The sequence below is a fragment of the Pseudophryne corroboree genome, chromosome 4 (genome assembly GCF_028390025.1).
Source record: "Pseudophryne corroboree isolate aPseCor3 chromosome 4, aPseCor3.hap2, whole genome shotgun sequence".
In the NCBI taxonomy this organism is placed as follows: domain Eukaryota; kingdom Metazoa; phylum Chordata; class Amphibia; order Anura; family Myobatrachidae; genus Pseudophryne; species Pseudophryne corroboree.
Window position 1 is genome coordinate 690,579,309 of NC_086447.1, and position 23,327 is coordinate 690,602,635.

General features: G+C 47.8%; 1 protein-coding gene across 1 annotated transcript in view; it reads left to right on the forward strand.

The window, feature by feature from the left end:
- The window catches only part of PPP1R14C (protein phosphatase 1 regulatory inhibitor subunit 14C), a 266,349-nt gene that overhangs the window by 128,028 nt on the left and 114,994 nt on the right, over positions 1-23,327 (forward strand). The window contains exon 2 of the mRNA XM_063917903.1: positions 6,338-6,421. Within this exon, the coding sequence (XP_063773973.1) occupies positions 6,338-6,421 (84 nt within the window). The remainder of the gene's footprint in view (positions 1-6,337; positions 6,422-23,327) is intronic.

The following is a 23,327-nucleotide window of genomic DNA, read 5'->3' on the forward strand; positions in this document are numbered from 1 at the left end:
AACTTGCAGATGGGAGTTACAAATGTTTTTTTTACCAAATTGTTTACCAACATGTATATACACATTTAAAATCACTATAGGGGGATTTTATTGTTCCCAAAATACTCTAGATTCTTTTATTTGCTGAAATACATTTTTCTGGATATCATTTTTCCATCCTTTTTAAATAAAAAGTAAATATCAACATTTTGACATGATTAAACTGCCTCTAATACTTTGCTTATGGATACCAACAGCCTTCTTTACCATTCTGCTATGATAATTGCCACTTGTTTGTGGTTCAGGATGATTTCCTCACTTTTTCATGCACTTCACTCTGATCGTGCAGTGCAGAATTAATAAGTGACATTATCATGATGCTCATAAATTGCCATTTATAATTGAATTGCATGGGTCACGCTTTGTGAAAATAACTTGCAAAGTCTGCGTCACTGTAACAGATGACATTCTACTAAGGAAGTTGCAGCTAACGAAATTTGGCCCTTTGTATCCGTCACACACTGTATTTTTGAAAATTCAGTATCTGATATTTGAAAAGAAATAATAAAACATTTTCTACTTTTGCATTTATGGTTATCTTTAAGAAATCTTTCCTCAGGGGATATCTGTTCTTGGTCATTTTCTGGCATTCAAAGATTATTTGTTCAATTGGATATAGTTTTTATGCAATCTATAGCCTCACTCCATATATTGATAGTTTTTATTCTATTTTATTTCTCTAACGTCCTAAGTGGATGCTGGGGACTCCGTAAGGACCATGGGGAATAGCGGCTCCGCAGGAGACTGGGCACATCTAAAGAAAGCTTTAGGACTAACTGGTGTGCACTGGCTCCTCCCCCTATGACCCTCCTCCAAGCCTCAGTTAGATTTCTGTGCCCGACGAGAAGGGTGCACACTAGGGGCTCTCCTGAGCTTCTTAGTGAAAGTTTTAGTTTAGGTTTGTTATTTTCAGTGAGACCTGCTGGCAACAGGCTCACTGCATCGAGGGACTAAGGGGAGAAGAAGCGAACTCACCTGCGTGCAGAGTGGATTGGGCTTCTTGGCTACTGGACATTAGCTCCAGAGGGACGATCACAGGCCCAGCCTGGATGGGTCCCGGAGCCACGCTGCCGGCCCCCTTACAGAGCCAGAAGAGCGAAGAGGTCCGGAAAAATCGGCGGCAGAAGACGTTCCTGTCTTCAATAAGGTAGCGCACAGCACTGCAGCTGTGCGCCATTGCTCTCAGCACACTTCATACTCCGGTCACTGAGGGTGCAGGGCGCTGGGGGGGGGCGCCCTGAGACGCAATAAATCATGATAAAAATACCTTACATGGCAAAAAATACATCACATATAGCTCCTGGGCTATATGGATGCATTTAACCCCTGCCAGAATATACAGAAAAACGGGTGATAGGCTCCGCCCCCTTTTCGGCGGCCTTATCTCCTCAGCACACTGGCGCCATTTTCCCTCACAGCTCAGTTGGAGGGAAGCTCCCTGGCTCTTCCCTGCAGTCACTACACTACAGAAAGGGTTAAAAAAAGAGAGTGGGGCACTATTTAGGCGCAGTATTAGAACATACAGCAGCTATAAGGGGAAAAACACTTATATAAGGTTATCCCTGTATATATATATATATATATATATATATATATATATATATATAGCGCTTTGGTGTGTGCTGGCATACTCTCCCTCTGTCTCCCCAAAGGGCTAGTGGGGTCCTGTCCTCTATCAGAGCATTCCCTGTGTGTGTGCTGTGTGTCGGTACGTTTGTGTCGACATGTATGAGGAGAAAAATGATGTGGAGACGGAGCAGAGTGTCTGTAACAGTGATGTCACCACCTAGGGGGTCGACACCTGAGTGGATGTACTGTTGAAAATTACGTGACAGTGTCAGCTCTGTATAAAAAAACAGTAGTTGACATGAGACAGCCGGCTACTCAGCTTGTGCCTGTCCAGACGTCTCATAGGCCGTCAGGGGCTCTAAAGCGCCCGTTACCTCAGATGGCAGATACAGACGTCGACACGGATACTGACTCCTGTGTCGACGGTGAAGAGACAACCGTGATTTCCAGTAGGGCCACACGTTACATGATTGAGACAATGGAAAATGTTTTATACATTTCTGATAATACGAGTACCACCAAAAAGGGGTATTATGTTCGGTGAGGGAAAAACTACCTGTAGTTTTCCTGAATCTGAGAAATAAAATGTGTGATGATGCGTGGGTTTCCCCCCGATAACGATTGATAATTTCTTAAAAAGTATTGGCTGTATACCCTTTCCCGCCAGAGGTTAGGGTGCGTTGGGAAACACCCCCTAGGGGGGATAAGGCGCTCACACGCTTGTAAGAACAAGGGCTCTACCCTCTCATGAGATGGCCGCCCTTAAGGATCCTGCTGATAGAAATCAGGAAGGTATCCAAAAATGTATTCACACACATACTGGTGTTATACTGCGACCAGCAATCGCCTCAGCCTGGAGGTGCAGTGCTGGGTTGGCATGGTCGGATTCCCTGACTGGAAATATTGATATCCTAGATAAGGATAGTATATTATTGCCTATAGAGCATTTAAAAGATGCATTTCTATATATGCAGGATGCACAGCGGAATAATTGCCAACTGGCATCAAGTATAAGTGCGTTGTCCAATTCTACCAGTAAAATGGTCAGGTGATGCGGATTCCAAATGGCATTTGGAAGTATTGCCTTTGAAAGGGGACATTTGGGGTCGGTCTTTTAGACCTGGTGGCCACGGCAACAACTGGGAAATCCACGTTTGTACCCCAGGTCGCCTCTCAAAATAAGACGCCGTATTATCAGGCGCAGTCCTTTGTTGGCAAGCGGACAAAAGGTTCCTCTTTTCTGCTCGTGACAGAGGGAGAGGAAAAAGGCTGAAGAGATTACCCAGTTCCCAGGAACAGAAATCCTTTCCCGCCTCTGCAAAGCCCTCAGTATGACGCTAGGGCCTTACAAGCTCAGGCACGGTGGGGGCCCGTTCTCAATGAATTTCAGTGCGCAGTGGGCTCACTCGCAAGTAGACCCCTGGATCCTTCAGGTAATATCTCAAGGGTACATATTGAAATTCGAGACGTCTCCCCCTCGCCGTTTCCAAAAGTCGGCTTTACCGACATCTCCCTCTGACAGGGAGGCAGTTTTGGAAGCCATTCACAAGCTGTATTCCCAGCAGGTGATAATCAAGGTACCCCTCCTGCAACAGGGAACGGGGTATTATTCCACACTATTGTGGTACCAAAGCCAGACGGCTCGGTGAGACCGATTCTAAATCTAAAATCTAAAATCTTTGAACACTTACATACAGAGGTTCAAATTCAAGATTGAGTCACTCAGAGCAGTGATTGCGAACCTGGAAGAAGGGGACTACATGATGTCTCGGGACATCAAGGATGCTTACCTTCATGTCAAAATTTACCCTTCTCACCAAGGGTACCTCAGGTTATGGTACAGAACTGTCACTATCAGTTCAGACGCTGCCGTAGGGATGGTCCACGACACCCCGGGTCTTTACCAAGGTAATGGCCGAAATTATATCCCTTCGAAGGAAGGGAATTTTAGTAATCCCTTACTTGGACGATTCCCTGATAAGGGTAAGATCCAGGGAACAGTTGGAAGTCGGTGTAGCACTATCTCAGGTAGTGTTGCGGCAGCACGATTGGATTCTCAATATTCCAAAATCGCAGCTGGTTCCGACGACTTGTCTTCTGTTTCCTAGGGATGTTCCTGGACACAGTCCAGAAAAAAGGTGTTTCTCCCGGAAGAGAAAGCCAGGGAGTTATCCGAGCTAGTCAGGAACCTCCTAAAATCGAACCAAGTCTCAGTGCATCAATGCACAAGGGTTCTGGGTAAAAATGGTGGCTTCCTACGAAGCAATCCCATTCGTTAGATTCCACGCAAGAACTTTCCAGTGGAACCTACTGGACAAATGGTCCGGGTCGCATTTTCAGATGCATCAGCGGATAACCCTGTCACCAAGGACAAGGGTATCCATCCTGTGGTGGTTGCAGAGTGCTCATCTTCTAGAGGGCCGCAGATTCGGCATTCAGGACTGGGTCCTGGTGACCACGGATGCCAGCCTGCGAGGCTGGGGAGCAGTCACACAGGGAAGGAATATCCAGGGCTTAGGGTCAAGCCTGGATACATCACTTCACATAAATATCCTGAAGCTAAGGGCCATTTACAATGCTCTAAGCTTAGCAAGACCTCTGCTTCAAGGTCAGCCGGTATTGATCCAGTCGGACAACATCATGGCAGTCACCCACGTAAACAGACAGGGTGGCACAAGAAGCAGGAGGGCAATGGCAGAAGCTGCAGGGATTCTTCGCTGGGCGGAAAATCATGTGATAGCACTGTCAACAGTATTACTCACCGGGAGTGGACAACTGGGAAGCAGACTTCCTCAGCACGACCTCCACCCGGGATAGTGGGGACTTCACCCAGAAGTCGTCCACATGATTAAAAAACTCGACAGGTATTGCGCCAGGTCAAGAGACCCTCAGGCAATAGTTGTAGACGCTCTGGTAACACCGTGGGTGTACCAGTCAGTGTATGTGTTCCCTCCTCTGCCTCTCATACCCAAGGTACTGAGATTGATAAGATGGAGAGGAGTAAGCACTATATTCGTGGCTCCGGATTGGCCAAGAAGGACTTGGTAACCGGAACTTCAAGAGATGCTCACGGAGGATCCGTGGCCTCTACCTCTAAGAAGGGACCTGCTCCAGCAAGGACCCTGTCTGTTTCAAGACTTACCGCGGCTGCGTTTAACGGCATGGTGGTTGATCGCCGGATCCTGAAGGAAAAAAGGCATTCCGGATGAAGTCATCCCTATCCTGATCAAAGCCAGGAAGGATGTAACCGCAAAAACATTATCACCGCAATTGGCGTGGTGCGAGGCCAGTAAGGCCCGACGGAGGAAATTCAACTGGGTCGATTCCTACATTTCCTGCAAACAGGAGTGTCTATGGGCCTGAAATGGGGGTCCATTAAGGTTCAAATTTCGGCCCTGTCAATTTTCTTCCAAAAAGAACTAGCTTCAGTCCCTGAAGTTCAGACGTTTGTAAAAGGGGTACTGCATATACAGCCTCCTTTTGTGCCTCCAGTGGCACTTTGGGATCTCAATGTAGTTTTGGGTTCCAAAAGTCACATTGGTTTGAACCACTTAAATCTGTGGAGTTAAAATATCTCACATGGAAAGTGGTCATGCTGTTGGCCCTGGCCTGGGCCAGGCGCGTGTCAGAATTGGCGGCTTTATCCTGAAAAAGCCCTTATCTGATTTTCCATTCGGACAGGGCGGAATTGAGGACTCGTCCTCAGTTTCTCCCTAAGGTGGTTTCAGCGTCTCACCTGAACCAACCTATTGGTGGTGCCTGCGGCTACTAGGGACTTGGAGGCCTCCAAGTTGCTAGACGTTGTCAGTGCCCTGAAAATATATGTTTCCAGGACGGCTGGAGTCAGGAAATCTGACTCGCTGTTTATCCTGTGTGCACCCAACAAGCTGGGTGCTCCTGCTTCTAAGCAGACTATTGCTCGTTGGATTTGTAGTACAATTCAGCTTGCACATTCTGTGGCAGGCCTGCCACAGCCAAAAATCTGTAAATGCCCACTCCACAAGGAAGGTGGGCTCATCTTGGGCGGCTGCCCGAGGGGTCTCGGCTTTACAACTTTGCCGAGCAGCTACTTGGTCAGGAGCAAATACGTTTGTAAAATTCTACAAAATTGATATCCTGGCTGAGGAGGACCGGGAGTTCTCTCATTTGGTGCTGCAGAGTCATCCGCACTCTCCCGCCCGTTTGGGAGCTTTGGTATAATCCCCATGGTCCTTATGGAGTCCCCAGCATCCACTTAGGACGTTAGAGAAAATAAGAATTTACTTACCGATAATTCTATTTCTCATAGTCCGTAGTGGATGCTGGGCGCCCATCCCAAGTGCGGATTGTCTGCAATACTTGTACATGGTTATTGTTACAAAAATCGGGTTATTATTGTTGTGAGCCATCTTTCAGAGGCTCCTCTGTTATCATGCTGTTAACTGGGTTCAGATCACAGGTTATACGGTGTGATTGGTGTGGCTGGTATGAGTCTTACCCGGGATTCAAAATCCTTCCTTATTGTGTACGCTCGTCCGGGCACAGTATCCTAACTGAGGCTTGGAGGAGGGTCATAGGGGGAGGAGCCAGTGCACACCAGTTAGTCCTAAAGCTTTCTTTAGATGTGCCCAGTCACCTGCGGAGCCGCTATTCCCCATGGTCCTTACGGAGTCCCCAGCATCCACTACGGACTATGAGAAATAGAATTATCGGTAAGTAAATTCTTATTTTTTTTACATTTCATTCTTAGGAAGAAGAAATGCCAGAAGTAGAAATAGACATAGATGATCTTCTAGAAGCATCAAGTGAGGAAGAACGGGTTGTGAAATTACAGGTACGAATTTGTTTACTTCTGTCTCTATCTATCTATCTATCTATCTATCTATCTATCTATCTATCTATCTATCTATCTATCTATCTATCTATCTATGTATGTATTTTTTTTATAATCTACAAATTTATTTGTTTCTTCCATCACTTATATTCTCTCTTCGTTTTCTAACATCCCCTATAATTGCATAGTTGCCAAGATAAAAAATAAACCGTTCCTTCCACTCCAAAAACCAAATGTGTGCATTAGTGATGAGTTTTTAACACTTTTTCTTGGGTGTGTGCTTTTGTACCAGTTTATAATCTGTTGTACTGGTAGAACACATTAATGAACGACAAATAGATCCTGTCATGTTCTGGACTCTTATACTGTGTTAACAGAGCCGGCCCTAGCCAGTTTAATGCCCTAGGCAAAATTTTGTCTGGTGCCCTCTAGCACTGCCGCTAGTTCTGCATCTGACCCAGCAACACTCAGGCAGCGGGGCCCACCGGGGAGGTTACCCTGTGGACCAGTTCAACCCTGCATAATGCCACACAGTAATGCCCATAATATACATATTTCCACACAGTAATGCACATTACACACATGCCTCACATTAGTAATGCCCATAATATACATAATGCCACACAGTAGTGCACCTTACACACATGCCTCACATTAGTAATGCTCATAATACACATAATGCCACACAGTAATGCACCTTACACATGTGTCCCACATTAGTAATGCCCATAATACACATAATGCCACACAGTAATGCACCTTACACATGTGTCCCACATTAGTAATGCCCATAATACACATAATGCCACACAGTAATGCACCTTACACATATGCCCCACATTAGTAATGCCCATAATACACATAATGCTACACAGTAGTGCACCTTACACACATGCCCCACAGAAGTAATGCCCATACTACACACAATTCCACACAATAATGCACCTGACGTATATGCCTCACATTAGTAATGCTAGTAGTTTTTTTTAAATAAAACTTATGACTGCATTTTGTGAGATGGGGGTGGCAGGATGGGTGGGCGCGTGCTTGCGCTCGCACCCATACAAGGTATGTGACCTCACAGGGTATGCCATCCTTTGCAAGCCTCACCCTTTATTTTCGCTTGCTTGTTGGAAACAGATAGCAGTAATGTCCAGATACTGCCACACTTGTTGGTTATACTAAAAGACCAGTATCAATCATGTAGCAACTGTCCATTCTCTTCACAGTTCAGTGTGTTTGCTGGTGTCTGTTACTCCCGGCAACTGCATGCCCTTTATTTTATACTGTGGGAGTGATATGCTCTGCCCTCCAGTCTGACATGTCCAAAAGTCACGCTGCACTGATGTTTCATGTAGAAATAGCGCAACGCAACTTACTGACTATGTTACAGTACTGGATGGCAGGGGAATTTTACGGCATGGACTAACTAGGAAATAAAGTGTGGGGAGAACACAGCCCATGTTATGTCTCTGCAAACACTTGAGGTTTGCACAGGGATAAGGGACACACGCAGGATAGCAGGGTTCCCCTCCTCCATGTGCACAAGCAGTATAGGTGATGTCAGATTTATGTGAAGCAGTCTTCAAAAATACACGTGGTATCATAAGGAGCCATCCACTAATAACCTTATATAGTCAGTGAAAATGTCACATGTCCAGGAATTGCAGTTACCAGGCTTCTTCTGTCTTCTCACAAGTCAGGGGCATTCAAGCATGTCGGAGGGAGGTTAACAAACTTTAAGGGACAGTGTGCATTCTGTTTGACAAATGTAAACAGCAGTGTATAAAAGTACTGATTGAATACATTTGGAAAGTAACAGTTAGTTTGCAGACTGTCCCTCCCAGCATGAGATACTGGAGGTGACATGCTAGGATGCCCCTAGACATGCTTGGATGCCCTAGACAAATGCCTAGCCTGCCTATAGCTAAGGCCGGCTATGTGTGTTAACATTTTAAAATACAATGATGAGAATGAGACCATAAGAAATCATTCATCCTATGTTAGTGGCTAAAGAGGGAAGCAGTTAGCTTCCCGACGAAAGGGATCCTGGTGGCCATTCTATACCGATGCCGGGATCCCTAGGTAGGACACAATCCCGGCGTCTAAGTACTGCCACCAAACGTGATGCTGCCGTCAAAGTATCTGAGAAGGTGGGGGGGGGGGGTGGTGGTGTTAGGTTTAGGCACCAAAAGGGATTAGGTTTAGGGTGCAGGCACTGGAAGGTTAGGGTTAGGGACCGGGAAAGGTGGGTTAGGGTTAGGTACACAGTAACAGAGGTTAGGCTTAGGCACCCACAAGGGAGGGTTAGAATAGGGAAAAGGTGAGGGTTAGGAAGCTGAATGGTGGGCTGTCGGGATTCTGATGGACGGGATGCCGCTGTGGGTATACTGACCGCCGGCATCCCGTCCATCTGTGACTCTTACTGAACTCGCTAAAGAGTGCATTAATAATGGATAGGTGTAAATTGCCCTATACCTTTTAATAATTAAAAGGCTTTAATATTCGTTTCGTCATAACTGAACCCATTTTTTGTAAATCTATTTGTTGGCCATGTCCATTGTATTAGCAGCACCATCTGCCTTTTGTAGTTTGCATTACTAATTACTGCCATACAGTGAATATTTGGGGTAATCCTGAGTTGATCGCAGCAGCAAGTTTGTTAGCAATTGGGCAAAACCATGTGCACTGCAGGGGCGGCAGATATAACATTTGCAGAGAGAGTTAGATTTGGGTGGGTTATTTCGTTTCTGTGCAGGGTAAATACTGGCTGCTTGTTTTTACACTGCAATTTAGATTTCAGTTTGAACACACCCCACCCAAATCTAACTCTCTGCACATGTTATATCTGCCTCCCCTGCAGTGCACATGGTTTTGCCCAACTGCTAAAAACTTTCCTGCTGCGATCAACTTGGAATTAGCCCCATTATTAAAATGTATGTACTTTTTGGTTGCGGATACCCTTTCTAACGTCTTCATAAATTAGGTAATTTATCTGGACTTAATCTGAAGATGCAGTCTCTATAGTAGCTGTACCAGAGCTACTTTGGTATTATTTATGCCTTTGCAGTAAATTGCTTTTCTCTTACATACTAGGGGATTGGGAATCCAATTTAGTACCATGGGGTACAGACTGGTCCACTTGGAGCCATGGGCACTATAGAAGTTTGATAACGTGTGCTGGTTTTACCCTCTATGCCCCTCCTACCAGACTCAGTTTAGAAAATGTGCCCGAAGGAGCCGGTCACATCTCTTGGAGCTCCTGAAGAGATTTCTGCATTTATTTTCAAAGTTTCTTTTCAGGCTGGACTGGATGGCACCAGCCTGCCTGCTGCGTGTGACCAACCCCACCCCACTAAGGGTTAATGGTCCCATTACCCGCTGACAGAATTCTAGCTCCTGAGGGAACTATTCGCAAGCCCCACCACAGCGAGCGTACATTACCGCAGCACGCCGCCACCCCTAACCTGTCAGAAGAAAGAAGAGTGGTGAGTACTAAGCCGGCGTCCCGGTTAGCAGGTTTCCGGCCTTTATGGCGGCATAAGGGTACGGAGACGCACGGCTTCTACGCGGGCAGAATGAGTCTCCAGACTTAGTACACTGTAGTGTACACAGACTAGCAATACAGGCTTAAAAGGGGACTTACTCCATTTTCTCTAACGTCCTAGTGGAAGCTGGGGACTCCGTAAGGACCATGGGTAATAGACGGGCTCCGCAGGAGACTGGGCACCCTAAGAAAGATTTAGTACTACTGGTGTGCACTGGCTCCTCCCTCTGTGCCCCTCCACCAGACCTCAGTTAGAATCTGTGCCCGGCCAGAGCTGGGTGCTTTTAGTGAGCTCTCCTGAGCTTGCTAATAAGAAAGTATTTTAGTTAGGTTTTTTATTTTCAGAGAGCTTCTGCTGGCAACAGACTCTCTGCTACGTGGGACTGAGGGGAGAGAAGCAAACCTACTAACTGCGGCTAGGTTGCGCTTCGTAGGCTACTGGACACCATTCGCTCCAGAGGGATCGAACACAGGACCTGACCTTGTCGTCCGTTCCCGGAGCCGCGCCGCCATCCCCCTCGCAGAGCCAGAAGTCAGAAGCCGGCGGGTTGAAGAAAGAAGACGTCGAAATCAGCGGCAGAAGACTCCTGTCTTCATATGAGGTAGCGCACAGCACTGCACCTGTGCGCCATTGCGCCCACACTAACCCACACACTCCGGTCACTGTAGGGTGCAGGGCGCAGGGGCGCCCTGGGCAGCAATTAGATACCTCCTGGCGAAAGCAGCATATATACAGTTGGACACTGTTATATGCATGAGCCCCCGCCATTAATTTTACACAAAATCGCGGGACAGAAGCCCGCCACTGAGGGGGCGGCGCCTTCTTCCTCAGCACTCACTAGCGCCATTTTCTCTCCATAGCTCCGCTGAGAGGAAGCTCCCCAGGCTCTCCCCTGCAGACTCACGGTAGAAAGGGTAAAAAGAGAGGGGGGGGCACATAAATTTAGCGCGTTTAATATATATACAGCAGCTACTGGGTAAACACTAAGTTACTGTGTGATTCCTGGGTCATATAGCGCTGGGGTGTGTGCTGGCATACTCTCTCTCTGTCTCTCCAAAAGGCCTTGTGGGGGTCCTGTCCTCATATAGAGCATCCCCTGTGTGTGTGGTGTGTCGGTACGCGTGTGTCGGCATGTTTGATGAAGAGGGCTATGTGGAGGCAGAGCAAGTACAGATTAATGACGTGTCTCCGCCGACGGCGCCGACACCTGATTGGATGGATATGTGGAAGGTGTTAAATGATAATGTAAACTCCTAACATAAAAGGTTGGATAAAGCTGATGCCTTGGGACAGTCGGGGTCTCAGCCCATGCCTGATCCTACAGTGCAGAGGCCGTCATGGTCTCAGAAGCGCCCACTATCCAAAATGGTTGACACAGATATCGACACGGATTCTGACTCCAGTGTCGATGACGATGATGCAAAATTGCAGCCTAAAATGGCTAAAGCCATCCGCTACATGATTATAACAATGAAGGATGTATTGCACATATCAGAGGTAAACCCTGTCCCTGACAAAAGGGTGTATATGTATGGGGAGACAAAGCAAGAGGTGACTTTTCCCCCTTCACATGAGTTAAATGAATTATGTGAAAAAGCGTGGGATTCCCCCGATAAGAAAGTGCTGATTTCCAAAAGGTTACTTATGGCGTACCCTTTCCCGCCAACGGACAGGATGCGCTGGGAATCCTCCCCTAGGGTAGATAAAGCTCTGACACGCTTATCTAAAAAGGTGGCCCTGTCGTCACAGGATACGGCCGCCCTAAAGGATCCTGCAGATAGGAAGCAGGAAAGTATCCTGAAGTCTGTTTATACACACTCAGGTACTATAATGAGGCCGGCAATTGCGTCGGCCTGGATGTGTAGTGCTGTAGCAGCATGGACAGATAATCTGTCTGAGGAAATGGATACCTTAGACAAGGATACCATTTTACTGACCCTGGGGCATATAAAAGACGCTGTCCTATATATGAGGGATGCCCAGAGGGACATTTGCTTACTGGGCTCTAGAATAAATGCAATGTCAATTTCTGCCAGAAGGGTCCTGTGGACTCGGCAATGGACAGGTGATGCCGACTCCAAAAAGCACATGGAGGTGTTACCTTACAAGGGTGAGGAATTGTTTGGGGACGGTCTCTCGGACCTAGTTTCCACAGCTACGGCTGGGAAGTCAAACTTTTTGCCATATATTCCCTCACAGCCTAAGAAAGCACCGTATTACCAAATGCAGTCCTTTCGATCACAGAGAAGCAAGAAGGTCAGAGGTGCGTCCTTTCTTGCCAGAGGCAGGGGTAGAGGAAAGAAACTGCACCATACAGCTAGTTCCCAGGAACAGAAGTCCTCCCCGGCTTCCACTAAATCCACCGCATGATGCTGGGGCTCCACAGGTGGAGCCAGGAGCGGTGGGGGCGCGTCTCCAAAATTTCAGCCACCAGTGGGTTCGCTCACAGGTGGATCCCTGGGCTATACAGATTGTGTCTCAGGGATACAAGCTGGAATTCGAAGTGATGCCCCCTCGCCGTTACCTCAAATCGGCCCTGCCAGCTTCCCCCATAGAAAGGGAAGTAGTGTTAGCGGCAATTCACAAGTTATACCTCCAGCAGGTGGTGGTGAAGGTTCCCCTCCTTCAACAAGGAAGAGGATACTATTCCACAATGTTTGTGGTACCGAAACCGGACGGTTCGATCAGACCCATATTGAATTTAAAATCCCTGAACATTTATCTGAAAAGATTCAAGTTCAAAATGGAATCGCTCAGAGCGGTCATTGCAAGCCTGGAAGAGGGGGATTTTATGGTGTCTCTGGACATCAAGGATGCTTACTTGCATGTCCCCATTTATCCACCTCATCAGGAGTACCTCAGATTTGTGTTACAGGACTGTCATTACCAATTCCAGACGTTGCCGTTTGGGCTCTCCACGGCACCGAGAATATTTACCAAGGTAATGGCAGAGTTGATGGTGCTCCTTCGAAAGCAAGGAGTCACAATTATCCCATACTTGGACGATCTCCTCATAAAGGCGAGGTCCAGAGAGCAATTGCTAATCAGCGTAGCACACTCTCAGGAAGTGTTGCAACAGCACGGCTGGATTCTGAATATTCCAAAGTCGCAGCTGATTACTACTACGCGTCTGCCTTTTCTGGGCATGATTCTGGACACGGACCAGAAGAAGGTGTTTCTCCCGGCGGAGAAGGCTCAAGAGCTCGTGACTCTAGTCAGAGACCTCTTAAAACCGAAACAGGTGACGGTGCATCGCTGCACGCGAGTCCTGGGAAAGATGGTGGCATCATACGAAGCCATTCCCTTCGGCAGGTTCCATGCGAGGATCTTTCAGTGGGATCTGTTGGACAAGTGGTCCGGATCGCATCTTCAGATACATCGGCTGATCAACCTGTCCCCGAGGGCCAGGGTGTCTCTTCTGTGGTGGCTGCAGAGTGCTCACCTTCTCGAGGGCCGCAGGTTCGGCATACAGGACTGGGTCCTGGTGACCACGGATGCGAGCCTCCGAGGATGGGGGGCAGTCACTCAAGGAAGAAACTTCCAAGGGTTGTGGACAAGTCAGGAGGCTTGTCTGCACATAAATATCCTGGAACTAAGGGCCTGAGTCAAGCGGAGCCTCTGCTTCGCAACCAACCGGTGCTGATTCAGTCAGACAACATCACCGCAGTGGCTCATGTAAACCGCCAGGGCGGCACAAGAAGCAGAGTGGCGATGGCAGAAGCCACCAGGATTCTTCGTTGGGCGGAGAATCACGTGCAAGCACTGTCAGCAGTCTTCATTCCGGGAGTGGACAACTGGGAAGCAGACTTCCTCAGCAGGCACGACCTCCACCCGGGAGAGTGGGGACTTCATCACGAAGTCTTCACTCAGATTACAAATCGATGGGAACTGCCACAGGTGGACATGATGGCGTCCCGTCTCAACAAAAAGCTACAAAGGTATTGCGCCAGGTCAAGAGACCCTCAGGCGATAGCTGTGGACGCCCTGGTAACACCGTGGGTGTTCCGGTCGGTCTGTGTTTCCTCCTATTCCTCTCATACCCAAGGTGCTGAGAATAGTAAGAAAAAGAGGAGTGAGAACAATACTCAATGGGGTAAATTTACTAAGATTCGTATTTTCCCGTTTCAGGTCAAAGTTCAATCACGAATGACATCGAAAGTGTAAAACTGCAACTTTTTGAATTGATTACGACTAATTTACTAAGCTGTCGTATTCGGGTTTTTCTTTTGTTCCGATGTCGATGTCATTCGTGGTTTTTTTTCTATTTTTACGGCAGTGATTAGCAAAACACTGCCGACTTTTTTTACAATCAATCTCGGCCGGATCTGTGTGATCCGTGCTGGGGTTTATTTATTTATTTTTTTAAATTAAACACTGTAAAATAATAAAAAAAAATGCGTGGGGTCCCCCCTCCTAAGCATAACCAGCCTCGGGCTCTTTGAGCCGATCCTGGTTGCAAAAATATGGGGAAAAAAATGACAGGGGTTCCCCCATATTTAAGCAACCAGCATCGGGCTCTGCGCCTGGTCCTGGTCCCAAAAATACGGGGGACAAAAAGAGTAGGGGTCCCCCGTATTTTTAAAACCAGCACCGGGCTCCACTAGCTGGACAGATAATGCCACAGCCGGGGGTCACTTTTATATAGTGCCCTGCGGCCGTGGCATCAAAAATCCAACTAGTCACCCCTGGCCGGGGTACCCTGGGGGAGTGGGGACCCCTTCAATCAAGGGGTCCCCCCCCCCCCAGCCACCCAAGGGCCAGGGGTGAAGCCCGAGGCTGTCCCCCACCCATCCAATGGGCTGCGGATGGGGGGGCTGATAGCCTTTGTTGTAAAAGAAAAGATATTGTTTTTAGTAGCAGTACTACAAGGCCCAGCAAGCCTCCCCCGCATGCTGGTACTTGGAGAACCACAAGTACCAGCATGCGGCGGAAAAACTGGCCCGCTGGTACCTGTAGTACTACTACTAAAAAAATACCCAAAAAAAGACAAGACACACACACCGTGAAAGTATAATTTTATTACATACATACACACATACATACATACTTACCTTAAGTTCCCACGCAGGTCGGTCCTCTTCTCCAGTAGAATCCAAGGGGTACCTGTTGAAGAAATTATACTCACGAGATCCAGGGGTCCAGGCTCCTCGGGAAATCCAGGGGTAATCCACGTACTTGAAAAAAAAAAAAAACGGTGTCCCGACCACGAACTGAAAGGGGACCCATGTTTGCACATGGGTCACCTTTCCACGAATGCCAGAAACCCACTCTGACTTCTGTCTAAGTGGGTTTCTTCAGCCAATCAGGGAGCGCCACGTTGTAGCACTCTCCTGATCAGCTGTGTGGTCCTGTCCTCACTGACAGGCAGCACACGGCAGTGTTACAATGTAGCGCCTATGCGCTACATTGTAACCAATGATGGGAACTTTCTGCTCAGCGGTGATGTCACTTTAGGTCAACCGCAGGGCAGAAAGTTCCCATCATTGGTTACAATGTAGCGCATAGGCGCTACATTGTAACACTGCCGTGTGCTGCCTGTCAGTGAGGACAGGAGCACACAGCTGATCAGGAGAGTGCTACAACGTGGCGCTCCCTGATTGGCTGAAGAAACCCACTTAGACAGAAGTCAAAGTGGGTTTCTGGCATTCGTGGAAAGGTGACCCATGTGCAAACATGGGTCCCCTTTCAGTTCGTGGTCGGGACACCGTTTTGTTATTTTTTTCAAGTACGTGGATTACCCCTGGATTTCCCGAGGAGCCTGGACCCCTGGATCTCGTGAGTATAATTTCTTCAACAGGTACCCCTTGGATTTTACTGGAGAAGAGGACCGACCTGCGTGGGAACTTAAGGTAAGTATGTATGTATGTGTGTATGTATGTAATAAAATTATACTTTCACGGTGTGTGTGTCTTGTCTTTTTTTGGGTATTTTTTTAGTAGTAGTACTACAGGTACCAGCGGGCCCGTTTTTCCGTTGCATGCTGGTACTTGTGGTTCTCCAAGTACCAGCATGCGGGGGAGGCTTGCTGGGCCTTGTAGTACTGCTACTAAAAACAATATCTTTTATTTTACAACAAAGGCTATCAGCCTCCCCATCCGCAGCCCATTGGATGGGGGGGGACAGCCTCGGGCTTCACCCTTGGCCCTTGGGTGGCTGGGGGGGGGGGACCCCTTGATTGAAGGGGTCCCCACTCCCCCAGGGTACCCCGGCCAGGAGTGACTAGTTGGATTTTTGATGCCACGGCCGCAGGGCACTATATAAAAGTGACCCCCGGCTGTGGCATTATCTGTCCAGCTAGTGGAGCCCGGTGCTGGTTTTAAAAATACGGGGGACCCCTACTCTTTTTGTCCCCCGTATTTTTGGGACCAGGACCAGGCGCAGAGCCCGATGCTGGTTGCTTAAATATGGGGGAACCCCTGTCATTTTTTCCCCCATATTTCTGCAACCAGGATCGGCTCAAAGAGCCCGAGGCTGGTTATGCTTAGGAGGGGGGACCCCACGCAATTTTTTTTGAAAAAATAAGCACTTTCCCACCCCTTCCCACTGATATACATGCACGGATCTCATGGATCCGTGCATGCCTATCCAATCACGAATAAAAAAAAAAGGTCTGTTTTTTTTTTAACACTTTTTTACGAGTTGTAATTTTTCACGGCAGTGTTTGGTTTTTTTTTGCTTTGCACTTCTTAGTAAATGACCGAGATTCATACTTAAACAGACGCGTTTTGACCGATGGTGTATTCATTCGTAATTTTTTACTTGGACTTGCAAAAAATTACGAATGCCCCCATCTCTGCCGTGATTAGTGTTTAGTAAATTACCGAGATGACACTTTGATGAAAAAACGGCATCTCGGTCAAAATCGGGAGCTTAGTAAATTTCCCCCATTGTTCCAGATTGGCCAAGAAGGACTTGGTACCCGGAACTGCAAGAAATGCTCACAGAGGACCCATGGCCTCTGCGTCTCAGACAGGAGCTGTTGCAACAGGGGCCCTGTCTGTTCCAAGACTTACCGCAGCTGCGTTTGACGGCATGGCGGTTGAACGCAGGATCCTAGCGGAAAAAGGCATTCCGGATTATGTTATTCCTACGCTGATAAAGGCTAGGAAGGACGTGACAGCAAGACACTATCACCGTATATGGCGAAAATATGTTGCCTGGTGTGAGGCCAGGAAGGCCCCTACAGAGGAATTCCAGCTGGGCCGGTTCCTGCACTTCCTACTGTCTGGAGTGACTATGGGCCTGAAGTTGGGGTCCATAAAGGTCCAGATTTCGGCCCTATCCATTTTCTTTCAAAAGGAACTGGCTTCTCTTCCTGAAGTTCAGACGTTTGTTAAGGGGGTGCTGCATATTCAGCCCCCTTTTGTGCCACCAGTGGCACCTTGGGATCTCAACGTGGTGTTGGGTTTCCTGAAATCCCACTGGTTTGAGCCACTTAAGACCATGGAGCTAAAGTATCTCACGTGGAAGGTGGTCATGTTATTGGCCTTAGCTTCGGCTAGGCGTGTCAGAATTGGCGGCTTTGTCATGTAAAAGCCCCTATCTGGTTTTCCATATGGACAGGGCAGAATTACGGACTCGTCCGCAATTTCTGCCGAAAGTGGTGTCATCTTTTCATTTGAACCAACCTATTGTGGTGCCTGCGGCTACTCGTGACTTGGAGGATTCCAAGTTGCTTGATGTAGTCAGGGCTTTGAAGATCTATGTAGCCAGGACGGCTGGAGTCAGGAAGACTGACTCGCTGTTTATCCTGTATGCATCCAACAAGCTGGGTGCTCCTGCTTCAAAGCAAACTATTGCTCGCTGGATCTGTAGCATGATTCAGCAGGCTCATTCTGCGGCTGGATTGCAGCATCCAAAATCAGTGAAAGCCCATTCCACAAGGAAAGTGGGCTCTTCTTGGGCGGCTGCCCGAGGGGTCTCGGCATTACAGCTTTGCCGAGCAGCTACTTGGTAGGGTTCAAACACATTTGCTAAGTTCTACAAGTTTGATACCCTGGCTGAGGAGGACCTTGTGTTTGCCCATTCGGTGCTGCAGAGTCATCCGCACTCTCCCGCCCGTTTGGGAGCTTTGGTATAATCCCCATGGTCCTTACGGAGTCCCCAGCATCCACTAGGACGTTAGAGAAAATAAGATTTTACTCACCGGTAAATCTATTTCTCGTAGTCCGTAGTGGATGCTGGGCGCCCGTCCCAAGTGCGGACTTCTTCTGCAATACTTGTATATAGTTATTGCTTAAATAAGGGTTATGTTATGGTTGCATCAGGTTTGTCTGATGCTCTGTTGTTGTTCATACTGTTGACTGGGTATGTTATCACAAGTTATACGGTGTGGCTGGTATGAGTCTTACCCTGGATTCCAAAATCCTTTCCTTGTAATGTCAGCTCTTCCGGGCACAGTTTCCTTAACTGAGGTCTGGAGGAGGGGCATAGAGGGAGGAGCCAGTGCACACCAGGTAGTACTAAATCTTTCTTAGAGTGCCCAGTCTCCTGCGGAGCCCGTCTATTCCCCATGGTCCTTACGGAGTCCCCAGCATCCACTACGGACTACGAGAAATAGATTTACCGGTGAGTAAAATCTTATTTTATGCACTCAGACACATAAAGCCAGTTTAAAGAAGAGCGGGAAGACCGTGCGCAATTGAAGGGGCGGGGCTTCACTATGAGCAGATCCAGCATCTTACAGGCTCCATTTCACCCTACAGCAGCTACACAGACGCTGACTACAGGGATGCGCAACTCCTCCGGAGATCCTCCAGATTACCTCAGAGGTACCATGGTGTCTTAGCAGGGGTGAGCTATATACTAGTGTACTTAGTCCCTAATCAAGGTACTTAGTCTGCGACCCGGCTAAGCTTGGCTTTAGCGATAAGGGCGCCGTGTGCTGGTTCTATCCTCTCTGTGTCTCTCGGGAAGGGCTCTTTGTGGGTTAATTTTGCATTTAACCTTTACCTGTGTGTGTGCTGTCACTGCTGCAGTATGTCAGGCAAAGAGTGTGTTTCATGTAAGGCACAGTGTTCCTCTTCTCCAGGGGGTTCACTAGTGTGTGCTCAGTGTAGTATCCCTTTTCAGGCTAGTGGGGCGGAGCCAGCATGGCTGGACTCCATTAGGGGGATGATTTCCACCATCTCCACTAAATTATCTTGTAATGAGAAAGAGACGCAATATTTAAGACAGTCTATGCATCTGACTCTGATAATGAAGGGTCAGAAATGGAGGAAGGTGAGGTGGAGGGGTGGGTACACTGTCGCAGGGTGTAGAGGCTCTCATAGATTCTATCAGAGACGTCCTAAATATCCCTGATAGGTGACAGAGGAGTGTGAGGAATCTTTCTTTATATTAAAGAAAAAATCCTCAGCCACTTTTCCCGTGTCAAAGGAACTAAATAACCTGTTTGAAGAACCGTGGGTTAATCCAGATAAGAAATTTCAAATTCCTAGGCGGTTCTTATCAACTTTTCCTTTTCCTCCTTAGAATAGGAAAAAATGGGATACATCAGTCTCCAGGCTCTCACGTAAAATAGTACTACCTGTTCCTGGTGCAGCCTCCCTAAAGGATACAGCTGATTGTAGGACTGAAACTACACTCAAATCTTTGTATACAGCTGCAGGGGTGGCCCAGAGACCCACTATAGCATGTGGGTGGATTACTCGAGCCATTGCTAAATGGTCTGGTAAATTCATTTAATTAAGGGGTTAGACACCTTACCTCAAGAGGAAATTGTTTTACTCCTGCAGCACATACAAACTCGAAAAACTTTATTGTGGAAGCCATTAAAGAGATAGGTTTGCTTAATGCACGCACTACAGCTATGGCAGTGTTGGCACGCAGGGGATTATGGCTGCGTCAGTGGACTGCTGACGTGGATTCCAAGAAAGGTGTGGAAGGCCTGCCTTTCACAGGTGAGGCCTTATTTGGCGACAAACTCGACAAGTGGATCTCACGAGCTACTGCAGGTAAGTCCATTTATCTACCTTCTGCAGCCCCTCCAGCTAGGAAGGCCTACTCAGGACCCAATTTACAGTCCGTCCGGACTGCCAAGTTTAGGGACAAGGCCAGAGGTTATTCTACTGCCGCCAGAGGTGCTAGAGGTAAACCGCGCAAACCAGCGACTGCTGGTTCACAGGAACAGAGCTCAGGCTCTGCCTCCCCAAAACTTTCCGCATGACGGTGGACCGTGGTGCCTGGGAAGTGGGAGGCTGGCTAAAAATTTTCAGTCACACCTGGACAAGATCTTACCCGGATCCCTGGGTCATATACCTTATATCCCAGGGCTACAGGCTAGAGTTCCAGGATCTTCCACCTCACAGATTCTTCAAATCAGGCTTACCAGTTTCACAAGAAGCAAGAGTAACCTTACAAGAAGCCATTCAAAAACTGTTACAGACCCAGGTCATTGTTCCAGTTCCACCTCGTCTACAAAACAAGGGATACTATTTGTGGGTCGGTAAGACCAATTCCGAATCTCAAGTCAATTACCCCATACTTACGAGTGTTCAAGTTTAAGATGGAGTCTCTGAGAGTGGTGATCTCCGGTCTGGAAGAGGGGGAATCCCTAGCGTCTCTGGATGTCAAGGATGCGTTCCTTCACATTCCGATCTGGCCACCTCATAAGTCTTATCTACGGTTTGCACTTCTGGACTATCACTACCAGTTTCAAGCCCTGCCATTTGGTCTCTCCACGGCACCGAGGGTGTTCACCAAAGTGATGCCAGAGATGATGATGTTACTGCACAGACAGGGAGTAAGCGTAATTCCTTACCTGGATGATCTTCTGATAAAGGCTGCGTCCAGGGAGTAGTTGTTGGAGAACATTGCTCTCACGACCAGACTACTCATGGATCATGGGTGGATTCTGATCTCACCAAAATCTTACCTAGAACCAACGTAGAAGCTTCATTTCTTGATAATGATACTGGACACAGAGTTTCAGAGAGTGTTCCTTTCCTTAGAAAAGGCAATGGTGATCCAGTCGATGGTTCGGGCTGTCTTGAAGCCAACCCTAATCTCAGTACATCTGTGCATCCGCCTCCTAGGGAAAATGGTGGCTTCTTACGAAGCAATTCAGTACGGAAGGTTTCATGCGAGGGCCTTCCAGCTGCATCTGTTGGACAAATGGTCCGGATCGCATCTTCACATGCATCAGAGGATTAGTCTGTCACCAAAAGCCAGGATCTCCCTCCTGTGGTGGCTACAACCTTCTCACCTAGTTGGATTCTGCTAACCACAGACGCAAGCCTCAGAGGTTGGGGTGCAGTTTCAAGGAAGATGGTCAAGTCAGGAAATCGTTCTTTCAATAAACATCCTGGAACTCAGGGCTATATACTGTACAACGCCCTTCTTCAGGCCTCATCTCTTCTTCAGAATCAGGCCATTCAAGTTCAGTCGGACAATGTGACAGCGATGTCTTACATTAACCGACAGGACGGAACCAAAAGCAGGCGTCCATGTCAGAGGTGTCAAGAATTCTCCCCTGGGCGGAAAAACACGCCGTGGCATTGTCAGCGATCTTCATTCCGGGAGTAGACAACTGGGAAGCAGACTTCCTCAGCAGACACGACCTGTACCCGGGGGAATGGGGCCTCCACCCAGAGGTGTTCCAGTGGCTGACACGTCGGTGGGGTTATCCACAGATCGACATGATGGCCTCTCGACTCAACAAGAAGCTCAAGCGATATTGTTCCAGGTCGAGGAACCCACAAGCTGTAGCAGTCAGTGCCTTGACAGCTCCGTGGGCCTACTGGCTGGTGTACTTGTTTCCTCCCATTCCTCTGATCCCAAAAATTCTCAAAAGAATAAAAAGGTAAAGAGTTCAAGCAATTCTCATTGCTCCGGACTGGCCGCAAAGGGCCTGGTATGTGGATCTTCTCGAGATACTAATCGAAGATCTGTGGTCTATGCCTCTTCAAGAGGATCTTCTGCAACAGGGCCCATTCGTCTATCAAGACTTACCACGGCTACGTTTGACGGCATGGAAGTTGAACGGCTGATTCAAGGCACGAGAGGGATTCCTGACCGGGTTATCTCAACTATGATCAAAGCCAGGAAAGGGGGTAACTTCAAAACATTACCATCGTGTCTGGAAGAAATATGTCTCTTGGTGTGAGAGCAGACAATATTCTACGGTGGAATTTCATCTGGGACTTTTCTTGCTTTTTCTGTAGTCGGGAGTTGATGTGGGCCTACACCTAGGCTCTATAAAAGTTCATATTTCAGCCTTGTCTATTTTCTTTCAGAAACAAATGGCTTCTCTCCCAGAGGTCCAGATGTTCTTGAAAGGTGTTCTTCATATCCAACCTCCCTTTGTGACTCCCATGGCACCTTGGGATCTCAATTTGGTTCTGAAATTCCTCCCAATAGGACTGGTTTGAACCGTTACAGGAGGTAGACATAAAATATCTTACGTGGAAGACCGTCACGCTATTGGCCTTGGCTTCGGCAAGACGCATATCGGAGCTGGGGGCGTTGTCTCACAAGAGTTTTTACTTGATTTTCCATGAGGACAGAGCTGAATTCGGGACTCGTCAGCAATTCCATCCGAAGGTGGTGTTGGCGTTTCATATCAACCAGCCAATTGTGGTTTCGGTTATTACTGACACCTTTGCTACTTCAAAGTCTTTGGACGTTGTAATGGCTTTGAAGGTCTGTGTAAAACGAACTGCTCGTCACAGAAAAACGGACTCGCTGTTCTTTCTTTATGATGCCAATAAAATTTGATGTCCTGCTTCAAAGCAGTCTATTGCACGCTAGATCAGGCTCACTATCCAGCATGCTTATTCCAGGGCAGGTTTGCGGATTCCAAAATCTGTACAGGCCCACTCTACTAGGTCGGTGGGTTCCTCTTGGGCAGCTTCCCCTGGGGTCTCTGCATTACAGCTCTGTCAAGCAGCTACTTGGTCAGGTTCGAACACGTTTGCCAATTTTTACAGGTTGGATACCTTGGCCTCTGAGGACCTTCTATTTGGTCAGTCAGTTTTGCAGGAACCTCAGCACTCTTCCACCCAGTTTGGGAGCTTTGGTGCTTCCCCATGGTACTAAATTGGATTCCCAGTATCCCCTAGGATGTAAGAGAAAATAGGATTTAATTAAATACGGTTAATCCTTTTCTCGTAGTCCGTAGAGGATACTGGGCGCCTGCCCAGTGCTTCGTTCTTCCTGCAAGGTTACTTGCTTAAGTACTGTTGTTTGGTTCAGCTGTTGGTGTCCCTGTTTTCAAGTTTCGTTAGCATGGCTTTCCTCTTATGTTTGTGCTGGTTCGAAATCTCACCACTATTTCCTTCTCTCAAAGGATGTCTCCTCGGGCACAGTTTCCTAGACTGAGTCTGGTAGGAGGGGTATAGAGGGAGGAGCCAGCACAC